The 21,650-nt window shown below is 36.5% G+C and overlaps 1 protein-coding gene and 1 pseudogene across 10 annotated transcripts in view; one reads left to right on the forward strand and one right to left on the reverse strand.

Annotated features, from left to right (window-relative positions):
• Positions 1-21,650, reverse strand: part of Plekha1 (pleckstrin homology domain containing A1) — a 57,506-nt gene that overhangs the window by 11,786 nt on the left and 24,070 nt on the right. For 7 of the 10 annotated variants that reach the window (XM_078052403.1, XM_078053204.1, XM_078052788.1 and 4 more), the window contains exons 4-7: positions 18,513-18,558; positions 11,593-11,690; positions 5,312-5,437; positions 1,153-1,296 (exon numbers count right to left, since the gene is read on the reverse strand). In XM_078052403.1, coding sequence (XP_077908529.1) covers positions 1,153-1,296; positions 5,312-5,437; positions 11,593-11,690; positions 18,513-18,558 — 414 coding nt within the window. The remainder of the gene's footprint in view (positions 1-1,152; positions 1,297-5,311; positions 5,438-11,592; positions 11,691-18,512; positions 18,559-21,650) is intronic. The other 3 variants (XM_078015278.1, XM_078015751.1, XM_078014757.1) reach the window with 1 other exon arrangement.
• Positions 20,373-21,087, forward strand: LOC144367426 (ATP synthase peripheral stalk subunit b, mitochondrial pseudogene; annotated as a pseudogene).

Here is a 21,650-nt window from a genome sequence, read left to right on the forward strand (position 1 = left end):
ATGATTTTATGATATTTTATATTTTTAATGCTCTAAAAGAGGCACTTTTATTTCCTCGTCATCCCCACAAAGTAAACAGCAAGCACAGGAAATGTTATTAAACCACTGGGTTTCTCTATCTATAAAACAAAGAAACTATAAGTATTTTACATGTAGTAGCAAAGCAATAAATACTTAATTCATGAAATAGTTAATGACAAACACATATTTATATATATTTAAATATTTTTACAATTATTTTTATTAATGGGTATACTGAAATGTCTCTAAATGAAATTTTGGACTTGGGAGTAAATCAAAAAGGAATCCCTCATTAACACACAACAGAGCATCACGGCCTGGTGACGATTCTGATTCTACCCCTAGACACTCTATAGGGAGAGACCTTCAATCATGGCCTTCATTTCCCTGCACCTAGAGGAAGTCAAACAGAGCTGGAAGAACTTTCCCTGGGCTGACCTAGGGGAATCAGAGTTGCCAGAAAGGGATGAGCAATCAAACAGAACTGCCAAGAGAGATGCTGGTTTGTTTTTTCCCCCTCTTCTATTTTCAAATTGTAAAGTTTATTTTCTCATGCAATTCTGAAAATTTAGCCACACAGAGTAAATTAAAGAAAAGCATTTTTTTTAATACTTATTTATTTTTTTAGTTTTCTGCGGACACAACATCTTTGTTTGTATGTGGTGCTGAGGATCGAACCCGGGCCGCACGCACGCCAGGCGAACGCACTACCGCTTGAGCCACATCCCCAGCCCAAAGAAAAGCATTTTGAATCCTTAGAAATACTGGTAAGTTTACACTTTCTACTTTCTATTGGCTGCCACTTTGCACTAGAGCTCTTTCCCTCACCCATTCTAGAGGATAGAGAGAATCAACAGAAAAACTTTGCAAAATAAATTTAAACTGTTAAAAAGGCTCATTTAAACTGAAGGTTAATGGTAATAGGCCTTAATTTACCAACAACCCTTAGACCAAGGAAATACTACCATTACATTACAAACATAGAACAACCCCTCCTCTAGGTCCTAATACCCTTCCCAGTATGCTAGTCTCTACTTTCATAAAATAAAGCAAACATTCTAAATGTTAACTTGCAAGTTTTCTAGTACATTCACATTTTCATAATCTCACACATTTTATTAAGTTACTCACCACTGCTCCTTGTTTTACACAATATCCAGCTTTGATAACAGCACTATCAGGAGGTGGTTTTGGAGTAAAGCAAGGAAGATGGCTTTGTGATCGTTTCAAATTATTTCTGTCAACACTCTCGCCACATTCATTTACTTCTTCTTTCTAAAATGGAACAAAAGAAACAAATTTTCTTGCATGTTTGACTTCAAAGCATACTTTCATTTCATATTGTTATCCTAGTAGAAAATCTTCGTATCTACCGTAATGCAGTAGGAACACGGATTTTGAAGAGAGGAATTTTCTAATTAACCCAGGATACCTAATCATAATTTTCCCTTTATTGATTAAAACACAAATTTTCATTTCTGTGGGTCTACAAAGTCTTACTAATGCTTTTATGGGGGCAGGTAACTCCCATACATACATACATATATATATATTTTTTAACTTGTTGATAGACCTTTATTTCATTCATTTATTTATATGTGGTGCTGAGAATAGAACCCAACACCTCACACATGCTAGGCAAACACTCTACCACTGAGCTACAACCCAGCCCTATAAGTCTTATTTTGAAATAATTATACAAATTCTTGATAGGAAGTTTATCCCCCTCACCAAAATGTACAAGACATCCTTTGACCCTACAACCAGATTACCCCAATAAGAAAAGTGTATAACTACAGATTATATAACTAAAACCCAGAACAGACACTGGTACACCTATAAACCTTATTCAGAGCTTACCAGTTCCGTAGGTACTCATTTGTCTGTGTGCACATATAGTTCTATTCAATTTGATCACATGTGTAGATCTGTGTAACCACACACAATCAAGATACAGAAGGCTTTACCCCTTTAGAGATCCTACCCCAATCCTTCCGTCATTTATCTGTTCTCTTTGTCTGTAATATGACACTTTGAGAATATAAGTGAAATCAGGCAGAAGGTATTCTTTTAAATTGATTTTTTTTCCACTCAGCATAATTCTCTGGAGATTCATCCAAGTCATTCCTTGTATCAGTAGTTCAATTCTTTTTGCTGCTGCATTCTATAGTATAAATGTACTATAACAGTTTTTTAACTTTTAACCATTTACCCATTAAACAGCATGTTCTCCTAGCTATTAGGAGAATTAGGAATAAAGCTATTATAAACATTTATGTAAAGCTTTTTATCTGAACATAATAATCCATACTTTTAGGATAAATGGTTAGGATTATGTTGTAGTTTGAATCTGCAATACTTTCCACCCCAAAGGCTCGTGTGTTGAAGGCTTGGTCCCCAACACAGCAGTATTCAGAGGCAGGACCTTCAGGAAGGTGATTGGATGATGAGGGTTCTAACCACTTCAGTGGACGAAGCCATGGAAAGATTCATAATCTGATGGCATTACTGGGAGGTGGTAGAAAATGCAGGAGGTGGGGCCTAGCTGGAGGAAGCGGGCCACTAAGGGCACTTCCTGGAAGGGTATATCTTGTCCTAGGTTCCTTCTTTGCTCTCTCTGCTACCCAACTCCCATGAGGTACGCAGCTCTGCCCCACCATGCCCTCTCTGCCATGATGCTCTGCCTCACTGCAGGCCCACAGCAACAGAGTCAGCTGACCATAGACTAAAATTTCTGAAACTGTGAGCCAAATTAAATCTTTCCTTCTTAAAGTTGTTTTTCCTAGGTATTTTGTCACAGTGACAAAAAGCTGACTAATACAGAATACAAATGCTGGGTTGGAGAGCAACTGTTAATTTATTTGTATAGTAATAAAACAGCAAAATCTGCCAAACTCTTTTTTGAGAATGTCTTACGTTCCCACCAAAAGTGGATGAAAGACTGTTTTTTTCCCTTCATCCTTGTTAGCATTTGTCTTGTCACCAGTTTATTTCAGTTACTCTGATAGGTATGATATTGTGGTCTTACTATTTCCCTGCTGACTACTGATGAACATCTTCAAGTGCTTATCATACGTGATTTCATCTTTTGGTGAAATGTCTGTCATGAATTTTGTCCACTTTCTAATTGGATTTTGTTGTTGTTGGGTTTAATTGCTGAGAGTTCTTCACACGTTCTAGATACAAGCTCTTTACTGGCTATGTGGTTTACAAATGTTTCCTCCCAGTCTGTAGCTTTTCCTTTCATCCTCTGAACAAGGTCTCTCACAGGGCAAATATTTTTAATTTTGATGAGGTTCAATTTATCAATTTTTTCCTTTTGCAGATTATACTTTTGATGTCAAGTCTAAAAATTCTATTTAGTCCTAGATCTTGAAGATTTCCTACAATATTCTTTTTCTAAAAGTATAGTTTTATATGTAAGCCCAGTGTTTTTAACCTCTAACTATACCAGGATTTCATGTTTCTCAGAGCACTGGCTTCTTGTTTGTTTCAACATCTAACAATTTAAAATCCCACAAATAAGCCAAAGGTATATTCAAAAACTCCTAAAATTCAAGAAAAACCTACATCTAAATTGTATACGTACCTTAAGGCTTTTCAACCTGTTCTACATTTAGACAGGTGGACAATACTACTTACATACTTAACTCACTGCTTTCATAAAACTTATTGAATAAATTCATCATGCAAATGAGATTTAACATTTTCCTGATACTATATTACCTAAATGCTTTATAATGAGTAAACACTACTTTACTATTTTATAAACTATTGGTAAATACTAAAGCAATAAAATTCTTTATTATAGAGTGTTTAAAAAATGGCACCCCCCTCAGAACCCAAATTGAAACAGCCAGAGATACAAACTGCTATAATATCTAAATAAAACTAAAGAGAGTCTTGGCCCTACTGTCAGTGCAAGTCACAACACAGGTGAAAGCAGCTTAGTCTAGCTGTGTATTAACCAGAAGTTTAACAAGTTAAAATCATTACTTTTAGAAAAAAGTAAATACAGATGCAATCCTATTGTATCTTTTTATCCAACTTTGGTAAAAACTGTAAGTTTCTACTAGAACAAGGAGTTTTATTAATATCCCTTGCCAAGTATAAAGAAAACATTGAATAGCTAATTAATTAATGGTATGATTTTTCTTTCCACTAATCACCGTCCCCTGCCAAAGACCTAAAAAATATGGTGTATAATATAATTTGATTTAAAAGGTTTATAAGTGTTAGTTTAAGTTCAAGAGATATGAAGCTAATGAAAATGCACGAACACTGGCAATAATAATTACTTTAAAATTCCTGGTTTCTCAATTACTAGTAATTAAATTTGCATTATAAATTCATTCCCTAAATAGCAAAACAAGAAATATAAGCTCATAAAAAGTAATAATTTCGTTAAAAAATGCCTACAAATTTATATTTTTCTTAGTACCCAAGTGAGGCTAGCATGTCAATTCTTTTGGGATACAATAAAATCAGTATTCAAGAACTCTCTTTTAGTTCACTTAGTACAGGTTTTAGGAAAAACAGGTTTTAAAAACTGTACATTTTTACAAATTCTTTGAATCAGCAATTGTATTTCCAAGAACTTATCTTTTAGAAAATACCAATAATGTCTCTAAAGTTTAAGAATGTTCATCATGGCACTATATAAAAAAGAAGAAAGAAAAGGGGAAAAGAACTCCATTTGTCCACAATAGAGTATTTGTAAAATTATGGTAAATTCATGGCAGAACTACTATGAGTCAATAAAAATGATATTGAAAGCTGGGCACAGTGGTGGGTTGCTTATAATCCCAGTGACTCAGGAGGCTGAGGTAAGAGGATAGCAAATTCAAGGTCAGCCTCAGCAACTTTACAAGACCTTGTCTCAAAATAAAATTTTGAAATAAAGGACTGAGGTTACAGCTCAGTGGTAGGGCACCCCTGGGTTCAATCACCAATACTTGGGGAAGGGGGAGCAAAGTAACTGTAGATGATTTGGAACATGTTCATGATAAAAGTGGAAAATATCTTAATATATAATTCACATCTCCATTTATGGGGAGGAGTACACAGAAGGCTCAGAAAAACCATGAAATTTATGTATTTTAATCTGTGATTTCCATTTTTCTTAGTAATAAACATATACTTTGGAATGAAGAAACACAAAAATAAAAATTTCCTACAGTATTGAGTATTGAATTCATTTAGTAAAGATGCACACTGTTTTGGTTTTGATGACAATATAAAAACCAATAGAATAACAAGACCCTCATACAATAGAAGATTTATTTATTACCTGAGTTGGAGTAATGATGGGTACACCACCAACAATGTCAGTTCTGTAAGACACTTGCTTCTTCCCACATTCACCCTGGCGACTTGGATTATCTGAATTAGGCTGTGAGTCTGATTGCTTTGGTACCTGAAACAAAGTTAGTTTGTAACCAGTGTCAAAGAATTTCCAGTTGTTCGTTTGTATATAATTGACAAATACATCTGGGTGTATAGGCACACACACGTGAGTACCAATCCCATAGGTTGTCACATTAATTTTCTGATCTAGAAATGCTTTACAATACAGCCATCAAATACTGAGTGCTAACTTGGCACAGGTACTGCTTGATCCATTTCTTCATACTCCTTCTGTCAACCCTATGCAAAGAAGCAGTATCTCCATTTGAGAAGTAAGAAACAAAGACCCAGAGGCATTAGGGAACAGGCTTAGACCCTAGTTGCATTAGATCTAGCCAAGTCTGTTTAACTCTCTTCCAAACCATCATGGACCCTGCTCAATAGAGAACTTTATATGGATTGTAGATCTTTGCCACCACCCTCCCTTTCCTCCATTTCTACTTAGGATTTCGCAAGGTCTGGGGGTTAGAGATCGTGGCACAGTCATCTTTAATGGCTTCAAGACACAATCTATTTCTAAACACATAAGTATTCAATAAAGGCTGAAAAACTGACTCAATAAACACATTTAGAATCAGCAGGAAAAAAGAACGAAATTCCTAAGATAGAAAAAAAAAACAAGGTATTCAAAATAACACAACACTTATTAGGGATTTAAAGATGAGATTCCAATTCTGAAATCAATGATAAATCACTCATAGTATAAACAAATAATGACTGTGATAACAGGAGAATCTCATACATGTATGCCTAACTGATATGGAATCATATTTAACATATGCTTAGCTTTTATTTGTGGCCCAACTAGGGACCACAAATAAAATACTCAGCTAATCAATATTTTTGTCTATAGACTGTTAAACATGGTATGAACTTTTTTTTTTGTTCTGGGAATTGAACACTGGGGCACCACATCCCCAACCTTTAATCCTCCTGCTTCAGCCCTCTGGAAACTGCTGGGATTATATGTATACACCACCATGCCCAGCTTATGGTCTGAATTTGAATGATAAATTTTTAAGGCTATGAATAAAATGTAGTAAAACCTACAACATCAATTATGATACTTAACATGATGTAAAGGTCATTTGGGGATCTTGCAGTCTTTTAGAAACATTATAATAAATACTACTGAAAATCACAAAACTAGTGGCATAAAAACATTTAAGATTAAATGTCACATAGTTAATCTGCTGGTCACATAGTTAATCTGTTAACAAAGTCCCAAGAGAACTAAAGGAGACTCCATTCATGCTGTATCCAAAGTCCCTAATCATTCAGTAGTATGATCCCAAGGTAGGGTGGATTCTCACAAACTGAAATGTGCTCAAGGTATCACCCAGGAACATTATTGACAAATTCAGATCCTCAGGCTTTATATCCAGAAATTCTGATTTTAAAAAAATCTAGAGTGCAATCCCCAAAATATATTGTAAGAGAAAACATTAAGGGTTTTTGAGGGATGTGTTTCACAAACCATAGTTCAAGAAAACACTGTTCCAAAACCTGTGTTCTTTTTATATGATGCTACTCTCATTAGGTTTATAGAAAAGCAGCTTTTTTGCAAAATAATTAGCAAACACAGACCATGCCTGTGAGAGAGGATGTTGAGCTGTAGCAGACCACACAAACTTGGACATAACTGTTTATAGATATAAATGATTTGTCTCATAGGTGACCTTTAAAACTCCTTCACCTCTCCCTTCCACCCTGCCTCCCTGGTGATGCTTCCACTCAGTCTTTGGGCCCAATCCTTCAGCTTCTGATGTGAACTTATATTACAATGCCAGTCACTGGCAGAAACAAAGGAGAAAAAGAGAAACAGTAAAGGAAGATCAGAAAGTGAATCCTGGATACCTCAAGTTCTATACATTTTAGACTGCTTAAAAGGTAACACAGGAGTACACGGAATTTTAGCTGCCAACGAAAAATAGAACATCATGCCCTAGAACAACCTGCTGAGGAAACATACATTTTTCTAATAAACAGTATCATGTATCTAAATTATTTTGACAGTGAAAATGTCGCCTTTTATCTTACTAAAAACCAAAAACACCATAAAGAGAATTTGAAACCAGAGAGAAAATGATCTCTTTAACTTCGTTAGATGAGATGTGCTGTCAAGAGGAGACTTATAAAAAAAGTAGTAGCTTCTCCTTTTTACAAGAAGTTGAGAGTTCAGCTGTATATGGTAATTTCCTAAGAAAAATCTTTAGTGTAACTCAAAAATCTACTGAAATTTATATTAGGTTTTCCATTTTTCTTCCAAAATCATAGTATATTAAAAATCCTCAGCTGGGCACAGTGGCACACACCTGTAATACCAGCAGCTCAGGAGGCTGAGGCAGGAGGATCGTTTGAGTTCAAAATCAGCCTCAGCAAAAGCAAGTCACTGAGGCAACTCAGTGAGACTTTGCCTCTAAATAAAATACAAAATATGGCTGGGGATATGGCTCAGTGGTTGAATGCCCCTGAGTTCAATCCCTGGTACCCTCCCCACAAAATCCTTCCTTATGCTGTTAAACCAACTGCTTCTAATTTGTTCCTATAATAAAATCAAGAGTTAAATATAACATAACTCCAATGTTCAAGTCTAATAATTAACTCAGAATTGCATTTTGTAACAAAAACTACCTAACTTATAGTTACCTTATTATCTTAAGAACAATACAAGCCAAATATCCATAAATATATGTAACTCCCTTAAAAATTATAGATATTTAGGCTTTGGAAAGTGGCCCAGTAGTACTGTACTTGCCTTAAATACACAAAACCCTAGAATCAATCCTCAATGTATCTCTCTCTCTCACACACACACACACACAATAAATTAAATACATTTTCAATTAATTTTTTTAAAATTTAGGTACTCTGAATGAAAAGTTAGTTAAATTCAGCCATTAAGCTAAATTTTCAAGAACCCTAAGCCACAAGTTTCCAAATAAGTCAACTGTTAATGAGAATCAGAAATGTGGTCTCACAGGGGAGGGTGAGAGCAAGTGTCAGACACTAAGCAGGTCTGGTCTGACTATTGCCTTTCCCTGCTTTCTTTCTTTTTTTAAAAAACATGATTGTTTTTCATGTGAGATTTGGATGCATTTTAGCATGTATTTCCTTATGAATCTAATGTTAAAAATTCTAATAGTAGGAAAAAAAAGGTAAAAATAATTTGGGGCTGGGGATGTGGCTCAAGCGGTAGCGCGCTCGCCTGCCATGTGTGCGGCCTGGGTTCGATCCTCAGCACCACATACAAACAAAGATGTTGTGTCCTCCGAAAACTAAAAAAAATAAATAAATATTAAAAAAATAAGAAAAGGTAAAAATAATTAGAGAGTAAAGAGATGAATAAAACAGACTTTGATATTTATGAGGGAAATAAATGGAAATGCTATATAGTTCTTAGAAGTTAAAGGGAAGGTTGATGTTCAATTTACTAATTAGACAGTACTTGAAGACTAAAACCTGAAAGGTTCAGACACAAATTCCTGGACCTCCCCAGCCATATTTTGTATTTTATTTAGAGGCAGTGCTCTCCACCTGACATGCCAGTTGAAAATATTACTTTAAAACAGAAGGCCCAGCTAACACTCTTGGGCACATATACCATTTTATTAGAACCAAAGTCTTATACTCAGTTCACACTTCAACTTGCTCTCATTGGCCATTAAAAAAAAAAAAAAAAAGTCAAATTTGAGTTTGTAACACAACTGAAAAGATTAATTTTTAGATTAAAATTGACTTTTAAATTAAACCTATAGTAGAGCTGAGCATGGTGGCATACACCTGTACTCCCAGATTTAGCTACTTGGGAGGCCAAGGCAGGCAGGAGGATCAAAACTTGCCTTGGCAACTTAACTCAGGAACGCTCAACTACTGAGCCACATCCCCAGCCATGTTTTGTGTTTCATTTAGAGACAGGGTCTCACTCAGCTGCTTAGCACCTTGCCACTGCTGAGGCTGACTGAACTATCAGTCTTCCTGCCTCAGACTCCCAAGCTGCTGGAATTATAGGTGTGTGCTACCTCACCCAGCTGAGTCAAGGATTTCTATATTTCCTAAATGTGAATTATAAAAACCATTACTAACAAATTTACCTCAAAAATTAAAAATTTTAGGGGATATACCAAGGAATGAAATTGATCAAATTATGTTACGTACATGTACAAATGTTACAACAAATCTGAATATTATGCACAATTATAATACATCAATAAAAAAAACTAAAAATTTCAACATGAAATAAAGCTGCAAAACCACAAAAGCTAATTAAAAATCCACATTTTAAAACATCAAAAAGATAGATGCTTATTATTGCAAATTGTAAAACAAATAATTCAGGAAAGATACCACGTCTTTTTTTTTTTTTTTTAGTTATACGTGTACACAATAACTTTATTTAATTTTTATGTGTTGCTGAGGATCGAACCCAGTGTCCCATGCATGCTAGGCAAGCGCTCTACCTCTGAGCCACAACCCCAGCCCCTTGTCTTTATTTTTCAAGTAGAGAGTATCTACTGAGGTAAAAATGATCAATGAAAACTTTTTAAGAATATATACTTCTGGGACTGGGGTTGTGGCTCAGTGGTAGAGTGCTCACCTAGCACATGTGAGGCACTGGGTTCAAACCTCAGCACCACATAAATATGAAATAAAGATATTGTGACCACCTACAACTAAAAAATAAATATTTTAAAAATATATACATACTTTTGAATCAGTTCAAAATATTCCTTTCCTAAAACTGCAAGCCCAAAATAACTTCATGTACAAATCAGTACATGTGGGCGTTTTCCATCATGTGGTAACCGGCTGTTCTGAAGACAAAAAATTCAATCGACCTGTGAAAACAGCTTTAGCTACAGTAACTCCTTCTGCTGCAATGTAAATGTGGGATCATTCATTTTAGAAGGAAACTAACAAGTGACTAACAAGCTGACTTTCTGGGCTTTTGTTCTTTAAGAGTAAGTTGTTTAGAGCCAGTAAATAACCACACAATTAAAACACCCTTTAGGGGCTGGGGTTGTGGCTCAGCGGTAGAGTACTTGCTTGGCATGTGCAAGGCACTGGGTTGGATCCTCAGCACCACATAAAATAAATTAATAAAAGAAAGGTATTGTGTCCAACTACAACTTAAAAACAAACAAACAAACAAACAAAAAACCACCCTTCAGCTGACATAATCCCACAGGAACTCCTTCCCAAGCCTTTCCAGGCAGCCTACAATGTGTTTCTGTTAGTGTAGAAGGAGATAAAGGTGTAGCAAGGTCAGTCAGGAGTGCACCCTATGCTCTTGCTCATCAGCATCAGTAGTAAAACAAAACATCAGGATAGGCTCTTGTTCATTGCACTTCAGAGCTAGCTAAGCTCCAAAACCTGATAGACCATCCCCAGGCTCCCAGTCCCACAGTTCACCAGTTCTGAAACCTGTACAAGTCACTCAACTTTCTAAGCCTCTGTTTTTAGGTAAAACCTTCAGTTCAATGCCTGTCATAGTATAAATAATCAATAAATATTAATGTTCAACAGAAAAAAAAAAAGCTCATGTCAGAAGCAAAGAGGTTGTAGGAGTAGAGGAAGGTCCAAAGAGTACCAAGCTCTGGAACTCAAGGAAAAGGCACAGGAGAGGTTAGAAAGCTAGTGCCTAAGATCAACTCCTTAAGGCCACCTGGGCAGAACCATCCAGCTGCCACAGTCTTCCCACCGAATCCCTATATTGTACCTCATTTCTTAGCCTGCATTTCCCTTTGTTTTGCTCCCATCTTCAACTCCTGCCCTATCAGGGCTTAGGCCTATTACCATCACCTGGGTACATACCCGGCAGAAAGCCTCTTCTACTCTGGAAGAAAAAAATAACATGCCCTCAAGATAGAACTCTGCATGCTACATGTATTTCCCCCAGCAACATAAGAAGTGGTTAAAATCTCCAATAATATATATCCTTATTGGTACATAATGGGTGAAATGCATTTGTGGGCTGATGAAATGTCTGATGGTCACCAGGTACAAGAGAACTATTTCACATTCTGAACATCTGTCTTTTAAACAAAGCTCAAGTATGTGACCTGACAGAAAGCTGGGGACATTTGGTAGGTACATTTTCAAAATGTTAAGATTACTTCCAGACACTCAAAAATTGTTAAAAAAAAAAAAAATCCAAATACTTACTGTGATTTTTATAGCTTTGTTCAACACATTTACCCATTCTACTAGATCTTGCTGATCATTGGCTTGTAGGAAATATTTCCTCATTCCTGCATTCATAACTGTTGGAAGGAAAAATAAACATGAAATATTGTACTTGTTACCTCTAAACTTGTTCACAGCAGCTAAAAAATCTTGCTAGATTCAACACTTTGAGACTTTCTTGGATTTGACAAAATATATTTGCCTATATAAAATAACCCAATTACATAGGGAAAATTCTTTGATGGGCACATTTTTCATTAAATGAATATACATAATACAGTGCGTCAATCCCCCAACAATAGACACTCAGGATATCTCCAATTTTTGAAATTAGCTAAAATATCAAAACATCAGCACTAGAAAACAACAAAAACATGGCATTTGCAGGGAAATGGATGGCATTAGAGCAGATTATGCTAAGTGAAGCTAGTCAATCCCTAAAAAACAAATGCAGAATGTCTTCTTTGATATAAGGGGGGGGCGACTCAAAACAGAGCCGGGAGGAAGAGCATGAGAAGAAGATTACCATTAAATAGGGAGGAGAGGTGCAGGTGGTGGGAATGGGAGAGAGAAGGTGAATTGCAGGAAGATGGTAGGAGACCCTCATTGTTATGCAAAATTACATATAAGATGGTGTGGGGGGAAGAAAAAGAAACGTGTCACAATACATTGGGTAGAAAGAGGGGGGGGGATAGGAAGGGCAGCACAATACAATAGACACTAGTATGGCCCTATGTATAAACGTGGCTGTATAACCAATGTGATCCTGCAATCTGTACACGTGGAAAAATAAGATTAAGATTACGTACCCCATTTGAATCAAATGTATGATATGTCAAGATCATTGTAATGTTTTGAGCAACTAATAAAAAAATTAAAAAAAAAACATATCTTTCTCCGTATTTGGACTAGTATTTCTATGAGATTTCTTGACACAGACTTGCTGGTCACAGGGAATTCACTTCAATTTTTTTAATAGGTATTAGTTATTGTCTTGTAAAAAGGCTGAATCCATTTATACTTACTTATTCCTTTCACTTATTCCTCCTCACCAGAACTGGTCATTAGTACCTGTGCTAGACCTACTGTTTTCAGCCCCAGGGCTATGGAACATTAGGGCTTAGAGTCTGCACAAAGTACTTCCTAGGCTTCCTTGCAAACTAAACTGCCCATGGGAGGTACTAGTAGAAGCCTGAAAGGTGTAGGGAGGAGGATGAGAGTGGATACTCTTGACTACCTGCTCTTGACCTCCCTCCAACAGCAGCACACAACTAGCTACTGTTCCAGGACCTCCTGGTGCTCCCTACACCATCCCGGCAGGGTGCCCTCAGGCATGTCAGGAGCCCTGGCAGCTCCCTAGTGGCTGCTTCTCCAAATCCTAGATGATAGTCTACCTTTTCATTTTTGTCTCTCTGGTCCTGGAGTAGACTGCTTCACACATTTTCTAATTTGTGGGTGACTTCAACATTCCCTTTATGCTCTTTCAACATTTAAGTAACCAATTACCTATAATAATTTAAATCCCCTGAGACTTATGTTTTCTTGACTGGACTTTGACTGATAGAGAAATATTTGAAATCTAATCAGTGGATAATTATACCTTGTTTATATTTGAATTTCTTTAATTATTGTGGCAAATTACTTTGGCACATTTATTAGTCATCTGTACTTGTTCCATGAACTTTACTCCTATTTCTCCTGAGTTGTTCGTTTATCATCCACCCTTTCTGTTTCATGAAGTACTTCCCCTAGTCTGTCATTTGACTTTTCACTTTGTTCATGGTATTTTTGATCAAACAGAAATATTCTACCAATTTTTTCCTTTAATGCCTCTACATTTCATGTATTTAGAGAACTTCCCTTACTTAGAATTAGAAAAATAAAGACTGGGATCCAAATTAGAATAAGATATATTCCAAGTTTGCATAAACAGTCTCTAGTGTCATGTATAACTAAAAAGAACAAATTAAAATTAAAATTTAAAAAAAAAGATTAGAAAAATAAAGACCTTCATTTTTCAAGCCCTTAGGAGTTTTCTTTACATTTAAATTCTTCATATATTTGGAGCCTCTAACGCAATTTACATATACATAGGGACTGGGGCTATTTATAAAGCAAAGCACAACTGCATATATAGCTGGCTACAAAGATAGTTTCTGAATTAAAGCTATTTATTATATAAAATGTGAATTTATATTTAAAAACATAAATATTATTACAGAAGCTAAAGCATGTGAACAGCTACACTGTTGCAATGTGTTACATTGCATGTGAATAGCTACACTGTTGTTAAAATACAAAAATAACTTTCAAAAGTCTGCACCAAAACTTGAAATGATGTACTAGTATCCAGCTGAATAAGACTAAGGAAGAAATGAAAACCCTCAAGGGAAAAAAAGTTACCAAACACACAAGATTTTGAAATTGGGACTGGAACCAAACCAGAACTTCCTTGATTAAGGTGAGGGTCTCAGAAAGGAAATAAAAATGAATCCATGAAGTGCCACTGAACAACTAGTCTGGAAACTAAATATTAACACACTGTAAATTGTTCCTTTATATTCTTCTAAAGACTGGAGAAATGATAAATACCATAAAGAAAATTTTAAGATAAACTAGTGAGTTACATATGTTTAGCAAGAACATCATATATGTCAATATACAACTTGTGTTTTTTAACTCCCAGCTGTCAATACAGTATGCTTTCAGACTCTTTCACAGCTTGGGCTGAGTCTCAGCCCTCATGATGGTTTCTCCCCGCTCAGTGTTGTTTGGGCATCCACTCAGAATGCTGAGAGTTTGAAAATCTCAACAGCAATTAATATACTACACCTGGTACAAAGTCAATGTTTAATACACACATTTCTTTTTTTTTTTTAAAGAGAGAGTGAGAGAGAGGGGGGGACAGAGAGAGAATTTTAACATTTATTTATTTTTTCTTAGTTCTCGGCGGACACAACATCTTTGTTGGTATGTGGTGCTGCTGAGGATCGAACCCGGGCTGCACGCAAGCTAGGCGAGCGCGCTACCGCTTGAGCCACATCCCCAGCCCAATACACACATTTCTGAATGAATAACATTTCTAGAAAAACCTCTCCTAAGAGAAGGAAGTGAGGCCGCTAAATCTCTAAAAAGACTTCTGGCACACCTTGAAGTCTGAATAAAAACCCACATACTTTTATTATATCACAGCAAGAGAGGCACAGTGATCTGCTGTAGAAAAAGTAAATAAATCAGAGCCTGGAAATCAGTCAGACCTGACTGGTTGATGCTCTTACAAGCAGAATCATCCCATAAACATCATTTGACTGCTAAGCCCCGTTTTCTACATCTGTGAAACAGAAATGCCAACTACCCCTTCCTTGAGAGGTAGAGATGATACATGCAAAAACCTAGCATAGTGCCTGGGACAGGATATTATTGTCCATCATCATCCTTGGAGATTTCACAAACTATGGAAATATTGTGGAAAATATAAAGCAAATTACTGAAAAGCAGTATATTTGCAATATCAGAGGCAAGAGGAAACAGGGAAAGAGATTCTGATTAAAAACAAAACAAAACAAAACAAAAACTAGGACATCTCTATGTTGTCATCTTTTTAAGCTCAATGAACAATGAATGTGCCCAAGGCTTGAGTGCTTCCTGCCTTTTCCCTGGACAACTTCATTCCAAATCTTTACCATCCAAATAAATAAAATAAAAACTAAAGCATAAACATTAGCTTAACTGCAAACACAAATCATCTCACAACCCAGCACTGACTATGGCTCAACTGTGGTTACATATTAAGTGATGATAAAACACGTTATCTCATTCTTTGTCAGGTTACCTAATCTATTCTTTTTCTGCCCTCTCCTCTCTTAGATGCTGGACTTCCTTGAGAGTGTGTCTAATTTTCTTAATTCTCTCCTCTTACCTCTTTACCTTTGTCCTACCTTTAGATTTTTTTAATTTTTCACGTGAGTTTTGCATTGTCTCATGTCTCTTTTCCTATTTGATAATTCTCCTTAAATATTAAATAATTCTGGGCTGTCTGTCTATTCATGTTTTAAAAAGAGGTGTTAAAAAGACTGACTAGAACCCAACTACTATGTATAACTTTAAAGGTATCTAAAAATAATAATAATAATATGGGCAGAATTTTTTGGGGAAAAAAACCCCGTGTGAACTCTCTTGGATTATGTGGCTGCTGACTCTTCTAAGAAAATTTCCAGGTCTAGAGTCAGGGTAGGGAAGGACCCAAAATGGTTAGCTCTTTATTGGCCTCTTCCTCTAAGCTGCCTAGGTACCTGTTATTCCTCCATCTTCCTTCTATCTTTATACAGTGAGGTTCACACATGTCTATTAGAGGTCGAGTGTTTCTTGTCCTCACTGTTCTGGAGCAATTTGTGAGATTAGGTTGCAACTTGAAATGGAAATTGTGGTTCATTTTAGAAGCCAGTGTCTGTCTCTCTCTCTCTCTCTCAAAGTAAGCATTTTATGACTCATTTCTCTACTGCAATAGAGAGACCAGTAAGTGATTAATCTTAATCTTTGATTCCAAATAAATCATCTATTTTAAATATCCCAAAATTATGAATGTCAAATTTATTACTTTACACTATTTCTTCAAACTCTAAGTTTGAAATTTTACAAATAAAGATTTGTCAAAAAGTATATTCATTAAATATTCTAAAATACAAAATTCTTACTTGACTTGCCCCAATAGCCATCATTTGTAAGGCTCCTAAGCATGTTCTTATTTAATAACCAATAGTATAATTTGTAGTAAATACGTTTTTTTTTTAGGGGGGTGACTGGGGACTAAACCACTAAGCCACATCCCCAGCCCTATTTGTATTTTATTTAGAAACATAGTCTCACTGATTTGATTAGGGCCTCACCTTTTGCTGAAATTGGCTTTGCACTTGCAATCCTCCTGCCTCAGCCTACTGAGCTGCTGGGATTATAGGTCTGCACCACCATGCAATAGCTTCATAGCTACTTTTCCAACTGCTGTATTCCATCCTGCTCCTATCATATTTTCTTATTGGATATATGATTACCATCAGATGCTTTTCCTAATTTATGGCCTGCCAAAGAAAGTTGCCCTTTGCAAGTAAGAGAGAGCAAAGAATTGTAACATTAACTCTGCCTCCCAAAGTAACTTTTTTTAAAACAATGTAAATAGTCTCTCTTTATGTCAGCTGGCCATTCCTAATTTCTGTCTCTCCCACTACTAGTGTCCACTAGGATATTCTCTGAGAGAATATTACTTCTCCCAGCTTCAACCATCTCCCTCTCCAGTTCTCCATTCATGGTTGGTTGGTTGGTTTTTTGGTGGTGCTTACCCCTAAACCTTCTCCATTCTTAATCTTCCAGTTTTAGCCAGTTATCAGTTATTGCCACCAGAAGATTTCCACTTGAAAGTTCCCCCACCCCTTCAACCTACTACCAAACATTCTGCCTTGTCGCATCAGCTCTCCTCAATTCCTTTTTTTTTTGGGGGGGGTACTAGGAATTAAACTCAGGGGCACTCAACCACTAAGCCACATCCCCAGCCCTATTTTCAATTTTATTTAGAGACAGAGTCTCACTGAGTTGCTTAGCTTCTTGTGGTTGCTGAGGTTGGCTTTGCTTGTGATCCTCCTGTCTCAGCCTCCCAAGTTGCTGGGACTACAGTCGTGCGCCACAATGCCCGGCTCCCTCATTTCTTAACATAAACTTCCTTGCTAATTCTCTCTTCCCTTCAGATCCCGTACATCCAGCATCCAAGTTTTGGGGACTTCAAATGTTTTTCCAACCTTCCTCTTTTTCCCATTGGTACCATGGTAATTCAGGCCCTTAAGTACAGCAATTTAAATGCGACTGAACCAATATGCATCAAGGCTCTCCCAAACCAAGCTACTTCACCTATGGGTTGCTTCCATCTTTCTCTTCCTTTTATCCTTTTTTAAAAAATCTTATTATTTAAAAAAATATTTTTCTTTAGTTGTACATGGACACAATGACTTTATTTTATTTATTTATATGTGGTCACTTGTCAACCCACCCCATGCAGACTTATGCCTGCCTTTTTACTCTAGCCTCTCACAACTGTCCCCAGCTTCACCAAGTGCTCAGCCCCCACACACCATATTCTACCTGGCACACCTCTGCCCATGTGGTCCTCCTACCTTTCTCCCCAATGTAAAGGATGATCAGGAGTTTACTTGGCCTCAAACTCAGCACTTCATCCAGTGTGGTTCCCCTGTCTCCTGAGGTCCCCTATGAAGGTGTGGAGCTCTTTCTTGGTTCTTCCTTTAATAGACTATACCCCCCTTTATGTATTTTGATAAATGTAATGATAATAACCTAACATTGTGTCTGTATGTGAGACAACCAGCCTCTGAGAGCCTTAGAGGCAGCAACTGCTCCTGTTTACCTCATCATCCCAATGTAAGCACAGTGTCTGCCACAAATGAGGTAGTCACTAAACATCTGCTCAACAAGGCAATCTAATAACCTCAACTACTCCTGCCTCCAAACTATAAATTTCTCCTGACTGACAAACTCAAGACCAAATCTTTTTCATTATTTACGTGTTTAATAATATAAAATAATACTAGGTATAAAGTTAAAAATTACCTAAAATCTCACTGAAGGTGAAAATTATAAACGTCAAGATAATAGTAACACATGGGTGCAGGGAGGAGGCTGTGACTAGGATAGGGCACAGAAAGAAGCTTTGGGTTTGGGGACTGGGACAAAGTTTTATTGACTTACCTGGATGGTGACTGCAAGGAAATTTGTCTTAAAATAACTCTTTAAGCCACAGGTTTATACTCTGTGTTTTCTGTGACTGTTTTCTTTTACTCTGATGGAATTAATTATATCAATCTAATTTAAAGTAACTAACATAAAATATGGCTACTTACCAAAACAGAACTCAGCCTTTGGCCTTAGCTTAGTTGCATCACTAACCTAACAAGAAAAAGAGAGATGCGTTATTCAATTCTTCAACACTACTCTAACCAAACTCAAATATCATATAAACTCTCACATGTATACTTTCCCAACAATGATGAACACTTAAAATATAAATCTGAAATTAAACTTCAAAGGCAACTGAAAAACAGCAGCAAATTAAGTATAGAATCTGAGTTTCACATGTAATGTTTAAACAAATGGTACTTCCATGTTTTTTTTGAAAAATCTTGTTTTTTTCTCTGAAGGAAATATGAAGAAGTTGAAAGTAAAACAGTAGGCTTTGTCACACACATAAATATTTTTCATTTAACATCATCTTTAAAACTCCCTCAATGAATAATCTATAAGCTCTGAATTGTTCTCAAATGTCATGTTTCAAAATCAGCTGTGAACTCTAAGTGAAATGGGGGTGGGCAAGGGGAAGACTGTGTATTTGAAGTCCCCAAATCCAGAAGGCATTAATATGCTATGAGAAATTAACAAGGTACTTAATCTCCACTTTTACAGGAGAATAGAGGGTAATGGGGCTACTTACTTAAATGTAGCACAAAGTTCCTTTTAGAAAGTGAAGCAACTAGCTACACCTGGTTGCTGCTATCCCCAAATAAGAAGCTCTTAGAATCCCATGCATGGCTATTGCTATGCTGTTGCCGAGAGGAAGAACTCATAATTGTGGCATCTATTTTGTACCTTCAAAAGGAATTTGATCCCAACTACAAATTCACAGGTGCGTCACACTGAACTTTGTTCCGGGAATAAATTCTGGGTAAATAAGTTGAAATGTCTAAACTAAAGTACAAACTGTAAATCTCAAACTTCAGTAAGCTGTAGGACAGACAGAAAGTCAGAACTGCACAGAGAAGAGGTTGTTGTTACTGTTGTTGTTGTTATTATTAATATTATTATTATTTTAGTACCAGGGATTGAACTCAGGGGCACTCAACCACTGAGCCACATCCCTCTATTTTGTATGTTATTTAGACACAGGGTCTCATTGAGTTGCTCAGCACCTGACTTTTGCTGAGGCTGGCTTTGAACTTGTGATCCTTCTGCCTCAGCCTCTTTGTTGTCTGAGGGCTAATAAATATGTTTTGTCGGGGCTGGAGTTGTGGCTCAGTGGTAGAGCACTTGTCTGGCATGTGTGAGGCCCTGGGTCTGATCCTCAGCACCGAATATAAATGAATAAATAAACAGAATAAAAGATCCATTTACAATTAAAAAATATTTTTTAAGAAAAATGTTTTTTCAATGAGAATGAATAGCTTTATTGTAATACTGATGAAGTCTTTTATTTAAAAAAGTATCTGTCTTCTGAACAGAGGCCCATCTATAATCAATATTCTATTGAAATGATCCATCTTTGCCAATAATCACAGTATGTGTATCAGTGTACATTATTTAACAGCACTGTGTGATACCTTTCGCATCTCATACTTTACCAACAAACTTCTTATGGCTTTTGTGTAAAACAAAACAATCACATGACTAGCACCTCCATGTCTCTTTCTAAAACACTAATTAAAGAAAAGGAAAACAGCTATCTGATCAATATAAAATCTCAATTTTTGAAAATAATAGAAAAATAGTACTATAAGAGCACCAGAAAAACAAATAAAAAAGAAAACAGAAACTAGTAGAAACAAAGTAAAAAGAAGGAAAAAAAAATCATCCTTTCAATGTGAAGATAGTCCACATTTTCCTCAAAATAAAACATAAACATAATGTCAAAAACAAAGGAGCTGGGGCCCCTACGGTCTCTGGTCGGAATCACAGGGACACTAAGCCTGCTACCTGGATATTTGCTGACCATGGTCTCCTGGTGGTACTTTTTCCTGTCTCAGGAATGCAACCTTCCTAGGACCAGGATATTGCAGGCAACGAGGATCTTTCATACCAGGCAGTCACATCTTGCCCCTCTACCACCTCTTCCTGGATATGGAGGAAAAGTTCGTCTTGGGCTGATCCCTGAGGAATTCTTCAAGTTTCTTTATCCTAAAACTGGAGTAACAGGACCCTCCATGCTTGGAACTGGGCTTATCTTCTATTTTATATCCAGAGAAATAGATGTGATTATTACCCCAGAGACCTTCTCTCCCATATCAATAGTGGGGTTACTCGTCTATGTAATTAAAAAATATGGTGCCTCTACTGGAAAATTTATTGATGATGAGCAAAAAATTGCCCAACTAGAAGAGGTGAAGAAGGCTTCCATCAAACATTTCCAGGAGAATTTTCCAATTGAATTGGAGAAGTCAAAGCAGGCACTGGTTCAGAAGCACCACTATCTTTTTGATGTCCAAGGGAATAACATTGCTATGGCCTTGGAGGAGGTAAAGAACTGCCTGGATTATCATATCTCTGTGCAGAATATGATGCATCGAAAGGAACAGGAACACATGATAAATTGGGTGGAGAAGCTTGTGTACAGAGCATCTCTGCACAGTGGGAAAATGAAGCGACTGCCAAGTGCATTACAGATCTCCAGCTGCTTGAAAGAAGGCTCAAGCAAAGCCGGTTATGTAAATGTATCTGTCCCAGTTGAGACAGCTAAACACAACTGACTGAGTAAATGAAAACTATTCTATGTGACAAAATCTTTCTCTACTGCTATCTACTAAAATTACAGTTTACCTTTTCTAAAAAAGAAAAGTTCAAGTTTCTTTTAGTGAGACAGCTAAATCTGTTGGCCAAATATTTCTCATCCTTATTCTGCATTTTGAGTTGTTCTTTGATTGCTTTTTAAAAAGTGGTTTGCTTTTTTTTTTTTTTTTTTTAAAGAGAGAGTGAGAGAGAGAGGGGGACAGAGAGAGAGAGAGAGAGAATTTTAACATTTATTTATTTTTTCTTAGTTCTTGGCGGACACAACATCTTTGTTGGTATGTGGTGCTGCTGAGGATCGAACCCGGGCCGCACGCATGCTAGGCGAGCGCGCTACCGCTTGAGCCACATCCCCAGCCCCCAAGTGGTTTGCTTTTATTAAAACATATTGCCTGGTGAAAGATTACCAAGTTACAATTTAAATTTAAAATTAATTCCATCATCTTGCAATAAAGTAATGATTAAAACAAAATTAAAAAGAACAAAGG

The sequence above is a fragment of the Ictidomys tridecemlineatus genome, chromosome 1 (assembly GCF_052094955.1).
Source record: "Ictidomys tridecemlineatus isolate mIctTri1 chromosome 1, mIctTri1.hap1, whole genome shotgun sequence".
Lineage (NCBI taxonomy): Eukaryota > Metazoa > Chordata > Mammalia > Rodentia > Sciuridae > Ictidomys > Ictidomys tridecemlineatus.